Source organism: Adiantum capillus-veneris, chromosome 2, assembly GCF_014529385.1.
Source record: "Adiantum capillus-veneris isolate H3 chromosome 2, ASM1452938v2, whole genome shotgun sequence".
Lineage (NCBI taxonomy): Eukaryota > Viridiplantae > Streptophyta > Polypodiopsida > Polypodiales > Pteridaceae > Adiantum > Adiantum capillus-veneris.
In genome coordinates this window covers 70,725,501-70,733,664 of record NC_140932.1, presented here as the reverse complement: position 1 = coordinate 70,733,664, position 8,164 = coordinate 70,725,501, and the positions used below count along the sequence as shown (strand labels likewise).

Here is an 8,164-nt window from a genome sequence, read left to right as displayed (position 1 = left end):
CAAAAAAGGGCAGACAAGATTCACTTTGTGATTACATGGAGTGATTCTCGGGTTCCCATCACTTTCATTTGGAAGACTCGGGCTCACAATTTGGCATGCGATTCAATTTGGGATTACAAGTTCATCACTTTTACATGGGATCACTTGTCATTCACTTGTAGTTTGATCCCCAATCGAAACATTATACATCCGATCCTGCCCACAACGCCTCCTTGGGATCACTTTTACATGGGATCACTTGTCATTCACTTGTAGTTTGATCCCCAATCGAAACATTATACATCCGATCCTGCCCACAACGCCTCCTTGAGACTGGTCAGGTGAGGTATCAAAAAATCAGGAGGGGTGCATGGGTGTTTTGCAGGGGAACACCCACGACACTAATTGACCCCTCTTTTTTTGGAGGGGATCTACGGTTCCAAATCGTCGTAAGTCGTCGACCGCCTTGTCCATTTGGAGGAAAAATATGGATTGGGTGAGACTTACCTCATAACCTCCCCGCTTGGAGCAAATGTCTGGCCACTACGGTGGCGCACATGTTTTGTTGTGTAAAGAAACAAGTAGCATTTTATTAAGTAGTTTCAACACGTCCACAATCCTAATCCACACCGAGTTTACACCAAGTCCACATCCACATGTAGTGCACATACCTTGCAGACTTCACAAACACTTCACAGTGAGTTCACATTAGCGCGGGTCTACACTTTAGTTCACATTCAAGATCAACATTCGTAATCTTCACCGACACGCGACACTGGTTCTCAACCATATGTCCCCTCTAAAATTGAGGTGTCATTTAGTGATGAGGGGGGAACACTCTTCACAAAAGTAAGATGTACTGATCATTGATGGGAGATGATCTCCCACCATAGTTGACCATTATCTATTTTTGTGGGCCAGATCCACATTCTACTTTTGAAGCTCCATCCTCATGGGACAGTGACTTCTACTGCCTAAGATTTTACAAAAAGGATGTGGATAGCAAATTGCCAGGCCTGTAATCAAAAGTAGCAAGGTACATACAGCAGCCAACTCCAGTCCTCCCCAACTGCACTACCTCACTCTAGCAAATATCCCACTTGCACTCTTGAGCATACATATAATGATAAGACTGATGAAAGGAACAATCTATATATACTGGTTTAATTACGTTTCTACATTACTACTAATCAGAATTCATTCGTCTCAATAGAACAACTACAATCGAGCTAGATGGCCACTCACATTAAACAGAGCATCAATCTCTGCTGTACACTCGATACAATCAAACAACAAACAGAAGACACAACTTCGCTAGCGCCACAATGACCTCGCACAGTTTGCCCCCTTTTCTGCATAAAACCTTCAAATTACTGATATACAAACATTGGGCTTCCAAAGGCGTAAACATTCTGCCACATCAAAAAATCAACAATTTTTTATAAACCACTAGTCCCAAAGGGACTGGGCAACTGTGGACTTAGACACCAAGACCAGGGGAAGAGCGCTTCCATGCCGAAAGCCCCTCCATTATACGACCCTTCCACCCTAGGAGCATCCATTTAGAATCATCATCAACAGAGAAATCCTTGTGATAGAAAGCCTTCACCACATTCCTTGCCTTCTTCAACACAGACCGATTAAGTGTAAAAGGCTCAAACCCAGCCCTTTGGAAGCGGGCCTGCCATTGCCTGTAAGTCTCAGGCCTCTCTACCCTTTCATGCCCCTCACAAGCCACGATATTAAGTATATCTCGTCCTAAACATTCACGCTCGAGCATGAGCCTTTGTGGGTTCTCAATATCAGCCACAGTAGTCTCAATCATATCAAACTTGCTGGAATAGTGGTAAAGAGCCTCTCTGAAACGCGAGACAAAAAATGGAGCATTGTAGCCTGCATTTAAGACTGCGATGAGAACAATATCTGGGTTGAGGCTATGCATCCTGCTCAGCACCTTACGTCGGGGGCTAGCACTGATAACAGTCTCATCCATCAAGTGGCGTAGTCTTTGGACACAGTTAACCGCAAGGACCTCCCCTTCCCGCAAATTTAAATCAGCAGGCTCTATATCTTCCCACTTCCTGGCTATGGCTTGGTATTCAAAAGGTACATTGTATGTTTTGGCATACTCTGCCAATCTTCGCCCCGTTTCCTCCACCCTCTCTGACGGATTTAATCCTGGTTGAGGAAATTCAATTCCTGTAATGCGTAGAAAAGGAGGGCCTCCTCTCCGCTCAGCTAGAGCACTAATCAAGGCAGGCCATTGCACCCCATACAAGATGCCATAGTCCACTATATGAAGCCGGCTAGCTCCTTCAGCAACTTTAAGAATGTTTTGATTCGCAAAGAAATGAGCCAGCTTGGCAAAGGGGCATACCTCCACAATAAGTCGAAATGCTTTGATCATGTTAGCTGCTGACGGCCGGTTATTCGACATTGCTGTGAACTGTTGAGCTCCAGTACCAGCAAGGCGGGCTACGAGCCCTTCCGTGAAATAGTGAGCCAGCCGCTGCGCTGCACTACCATGTGGAGTAGCATGTTTACGCAACTCCTGCACTATCTCATTTGCCTTCTTCAAATTGTTGGCGCCAACTGCTTGTGCACACTCAACCAGAAGAGACCTCAGATCTACCGGCTCGGCCTTCCCGCTCTTTTTTCCATTGCCCTGCTGGGATCGTTTCTTCTTCGACACAAGTGCACCTTGATCTGGCCACCAATCTCCATACATTTTTGCATGCTTCTCTGCGTTGAGATACTCATTCTTTACAAAAGAGAGAGGCTGCTCAACTGAAGCATCTGCAGATTGAGCTTGATTTGTCTCCACAAGCAGGCCTTTCTTTTGATGAACACCTTCCACATTGAAGAATGAAAGCATCTGATTACTTTCGACACCACCGGAAAATCCATTAGCCTGCAAACTCTCAAGACTGAGAGGTGCAAGTTGCCTTTGCGGGACTTGACCGTTTCCAGAAAGCAGAGCATCACTTACGGGAACCATATCTTTGGACAAAATTTCTTGGACTGAAGGAATGTTGGGAGGTGAAGGTGCAGTATACGCACGATGTGCTGAAGGCAAATCGATTGCCATCGAAGCCCTAAGATTTTTATCAAGCATGCGATAGGCACCATGCTCAAAAAAGGGGCTGCTGGACAATGAGGATTCAAAAGAACATACCTGTGAATCTCGAGAATTACTAAAGCTGGAAGACTCGCTACGAGGCAGTGGCCATGTCCCCCAAATTTTCTCCTGCCCCACCTTGTTCAAACCACTGTCTAGCATACATGCTTCTTCCTCTTTTGCAGAATTACCTTCTGCAATGGGATCTGTTACCAAGACATTTTCAATCCACCTGTAGTCTTCTTCTTGTTCAAGGGAATGATCTGCAGGAGTGCCATTACCCTCCACAAAGAGTGTCTCCGCATGTCTGAGCCTTTGTAGCATTCCTGCACAATGGATTGAGGACCGCAAAGAAGACTCGTTCCCAGTGACTCCATTCACCATGGCTTGATATGACAGGCATTCCTGCTGCATACACTTGCGATCTTCCATATTCTCATCCATGAGCATGTCGCTGATGAACTCAAGCATCGGATCCATGAGAACATCATTAGCAAACGACGCTGTTTCCACTGCAACTGTAGTGTCGAGTGAGGCGGTAGAGCTATGTACAAGCTGGTTACCTGGCATCCACGGATCTGAAGAAGCAGAAGAAGGCCCTCTGTAAGGCGAGCTCGAAGCTCCCCATGAGGAAGAATCAGAAGAGGAAGGAGAGAGTGAAGAAGAAGACGAAGATGTGGTAAGAAGAGCGCCATTATCCCAAGCTTCAATCTCGGAATCCCACTTCGAAGGAGCGTCTGAAGAAAGGGCGGGAGACCAGGGGTCTGTCGAAGGGAAGAGATAGGGTGGCCAGGAGGGGGCCTGGGCGTGAGGAGCAGAAGATGAAGACGAGATGGAGGAGGAGGGGGAGAGAGCTGAAGAGGAGAGTCGCTTGACGAGCTGTGTGTGCAGCCATGCGCGTTGCTGCAGCTGGACAGTGAGAGATGAGTCCATTGTGGGGGTGTGTGTGTGTGTGTGTGTGTGTGTGGAGAGGAAAGGGTTGCTCACCGGCCTCACCCTCTCACGAGTGAGGCATGTCGCAGGTATGCTGGATGTTGAGCTGTGCGTGCATGTACACACTTGCCACCTTCAGGAGCTTCCGTTTGACCTGTCTGGGGCTTTATCACCATTTGCGGCTGGGCTTTCCCTTCATGCCCAAGCTTCCTTTTCGGTCTTCCCTTTTCTCACAGGAAAACGTGCGGAATCTCAGAGCTGCCCACGATTCACGAACCTTCCTCGCCCTACTTCTAGTAGGCCTATAGGCCAAGGCCCCAGGTAACTTCTAAGCTGCCTTTCACAAAACAGATCAACGCTTCCTCCCATCAGTCTGCCAAGTATGTGAAGGAGCGTGGAGTGCCTTGTTGAGCACTTTTTGCCAGCCAGCTATTAGAATTCTACGGTCAACCCCATAGATAACATTGGATCCCTCCGTCTTCGAACGCAAGTCCTTCCCACCTGCACTGCTTAAAGTGGTCTTCACCATCTTGGCTCGCTCAATAATCGATGGAATGAGTTGATCTCTTCAAACACATATCCAAGGTTGAGTTATAGTAGAGTTAGCTAGTCCAGTTTAGGTAGACAGACTTTAGACAACAGGTCAGATCGAGACAATGATACTGAAATGGAAATGACAGACAGACTGGAACTCGAACTTGATTGTGTATTCAGATCAATACAACTAGAATGGAGTACAAATGTATGAGCCAAAAGATTGCTCTAAGAAAAGAGTACAAGAGCGAGATGAGCTCCAGGAATGATACTAGACATAAGAGCACAATACAATGGCATATGATGTTGGCTCGTCATATAGCTATCGGATTGGGCCTTTGACTGATTGTCCATAGTTACCACAGTAATTGGCCCGATAATTACCAATTCAGTCGCAATGTGAATTCCTGTCTGGGGACTATTTCCACTGTTTACATTTCCTTCCCCCCTTTCTTTGAATTTTGGAATATTTTCAAAATTTTTGATGTGGTGTTGAACTGACTAAGTTTGGAACAGATTCAAAGGTACCTCTTCAGATTCTAAACTTACCTCTTGAACTGGTGTTGCTAGAGCTTCATCTAATCTGGCGTAGTACATCTTGATTTTGGCTCCCTTGTAGACCCCTGGAAATAGTAGACCTGATAAGTCTTTCAACCTCATTGTGCCATTTGAGAAGACCCAATCCACTTCATAAGGGCATGACCAAGCCACTTTCAAATTAGGTTTCTTCGGGCCTAACTTAGACGGATATAGCAACACTAAGTCCCCTTCTGGAACTCCGTGACTTTGATCTTGCTGTCATGCCAATGCTTTCTTCTCTGTTGAACCACCCCTTGTTCAAGCATAGCTCACTACGTGCTCTCATCCAATCGTTGCTTTAGATTTGATTTAAAGTCCATACCATGCTCAATTGCTAGTCTGAGACTGGTAATGGTAAACTTCTTAGGTACCACTGCCTCTATACCATAAACCATCTTGAAAGGTATCATTCCAGTGATGACCTTATGAGCAGTTTGGTACGCCCATAGCGCAATTTGTAGCTTCTCATCCTAGCTATGAGGCTCTTTTTGCACGATCTTTGCCAGTTTGGTTTTATAGTCTTGTCCAATGCACCTAGGATAATATAGAGTTGACTTTTGTGCTTGATGAAAAAAATGTCAGTCAGTATTTGAATGGTTTTTGTTGGTTCTGGTGGTTGTCATGACAACGGGAAGGCCGAACTAGACAAGGGCAAGGCCGGGCTAGGTAGTGTGGAAAGGGAGTCCAACTAGGGCAAAGGGATATGAGCCATGCTATATAGTGGGTGGTTGGGAGGTGGACTCTTAGGTTCTAGTTCCCCTTGTCTAACATTGGTATAAAGAGCAAGGTTCCTTTTTTGGGAAAGGCACAGCCGTGGAGGAGGGGAGCCACACAACTTTGCATGTTTTTTTACATGTCGGGGTCAAGGGGGCGTGGAGCTTACCCCCTGTGAGGAGGATGACAAGCCCAAAGGCGTGGGCAACAACCCTTGCAAGGAGAAACTGCCTGTCGGCGACCTACACCAAAAATCGCCCTTGCAGGCTCTACGGCATCGCGCCAGCAGGGGGACCTTTTCTCGTGCCTGTATAGCAGGTGGAGACGAGCACCATACGAGGTGGGGGGAGCTTTGCTCAACCCCTCGCGCTGTCTGCAGGCGGCCATGAGCAACTCCAAGTACACACCCAACGGGCGCCCAACCCCTTGGGGGTTAGTGGCCAAAGTTTTTTTTCAACACACAAGGGACGGTACCCACAGTGGGGTATCCCTCCCCCCCCCTCCCTCTCGTGAGGCTTCGGCGAGGCTCGGCATATCGACACGGCCGGCAAGTACTTTGACACACACATCTTCTGCGTATTATCAGCAGAAACTCAAAAATTTAATAAAAGCATCTCAAGGGGAGTTCAAAGTGCCATTATTTTTTAAAATCGATTACAATCGAACGCATAATCGATTAGGCTACAAGGGATTAAAGAATTCCCTACACGGCGGACATTTCGGATCGATTTCCACTTGGATAATATCGACTTTGATGGGATTAACAAAGCTAATTAAACTTTGCAAGTGCTCTCAATCTCAGGTATTTTTCTGACTATTCCTTGCACCGCACTGTGTCGCCATGGATTCAGATATCAATATGACTTTTGATTTTGAGCAAAGTACGCCTGATCCTGCCCATGATGGCCCGCGGCGGTCGGATGCTCTCAAGGAGAGTACTCGCGATGCTACGGTAGGTGATGATACTTATGAATTGCTCGACATCCAAGAATTTCGTGCACTCTAGACAGGCATATCAGCTATGGAAGGAAATTTTAAATCTTTAAATGAAAATGCCACTAAATTATCCACATTAGTGATTCAATTAATGCAACAACAGTCCAAGGGTCCTGCTAACACGCACATGCATGAGCACATTGCTACACAAGGGCAAGGCCCTTCTAATCAAGGACAAGGTCCAACTGCTGACACTTTGCACACTCTCACTGCAAAAGAGGTGGATGAGTTGTTGAAAAACACCAAACCACCGACTTTTAAGGGAGAAGACTAAGACCGCAATAAGGATGCAATGAATATCTTTCTCAGCAAGTGGGATGGAATTCACGCCTTACGGCGTACTCCGGACGCAGTCAGAGCACTGCAACGAGCCTAACTCTGGAAGGCAAGGCCTACAAATGGTGGATGTCTCTCAAGGAGAAGAATATCATACCACAAAGTTGGGCAGTTTTTGAAGCTATGCTTCGCAAAGAATTTTTGCCTACAAATGAGGCAGATCGGAATTGGACGGCTTGAGACACGTGTTCCATGCGCCAATACCCATCATTACTTGAATATATATCTCACTATCGGGATGTTATCCTCAAGTTGGAAGGCTTAGATAACTTTCAGCAAGTACGGGGATTTATACGAGGTCTGACACCAGAGCTTAAGAAGCACGTCAAGACCCAAGACCCTAAAACACTTGAGGAAGCCATAGTGAAAGCACATTTTCACAATGATCCAGATGAAAAGAAAGCACATAATACTCACGTGTCTGCTAATACACATGGTAATACACGCACACAGTATGGGCACAATAAAAGAAAATTTATAGTAGCAATTTCAGAAGCATTTTAAAAACCCAAGGGGTCTAGAGGTCCTCTCTCTCTTGAGGACTTTGATAAAGCTAAGAAAGAGAAATTATGTTTTCAATGTTTAGAAAGCGGTCATGGCAAAAAGGATTGTCCTAAGGGAAAATCTGTTGCACATGGCAAGGAGAAAGCAGTCCACACGGTGCAACTGTTGCCTCTTGCGTCTTCCTCACGATTCTCTACAATGGAAGTAACACACACCGAGGTGGTGCATGAATGTTGTCTCACAGCTTCCATGTGGCAACAGACCTTCGGACCACATGAGTTAGTACGTATGCACGGATCTCTGCAAGGGCACAAGGTGCGCATCTTGGTAGATGACGATGCTACTCACAATTTCATCAATTACGGATTGGTGAAAAAACTCAAATTGCCTCAAACTACGAGTACCCACCGCTACAAGGTAGCAATGATGAATGGACATGATACCGAAATCTGGGATACTCAAGTCCGAGCT

At 46.1% G+C, this 8,164-nt stretch overlaps 1 protein-coding gene across 1 annotated transcript; it reads right to left on the bottom strand.

The window, feature by feature from the left end:
- Positions 1-1,327: 1,327 nt before the first annotated feature.
- LOC147462944 (scarecrow-like protein 30) lies at positions 1,328-4,322 on the bottom strand. The gene has a single exon (XM_086486233.1). The coding sequence runs from the start codon at positions 4,028-4,030 to the stop codon at positions 1,460-1,462; it is 2,571 nt and encodes an 856-aa protein (XP_086342359.1). The 5' UTR covers positions 4,031-4,322; the 3' UTR covers positions 1,328-1,459.
- Positions 4,323-8,164: the final 3,842 nt, after the last annotated feature.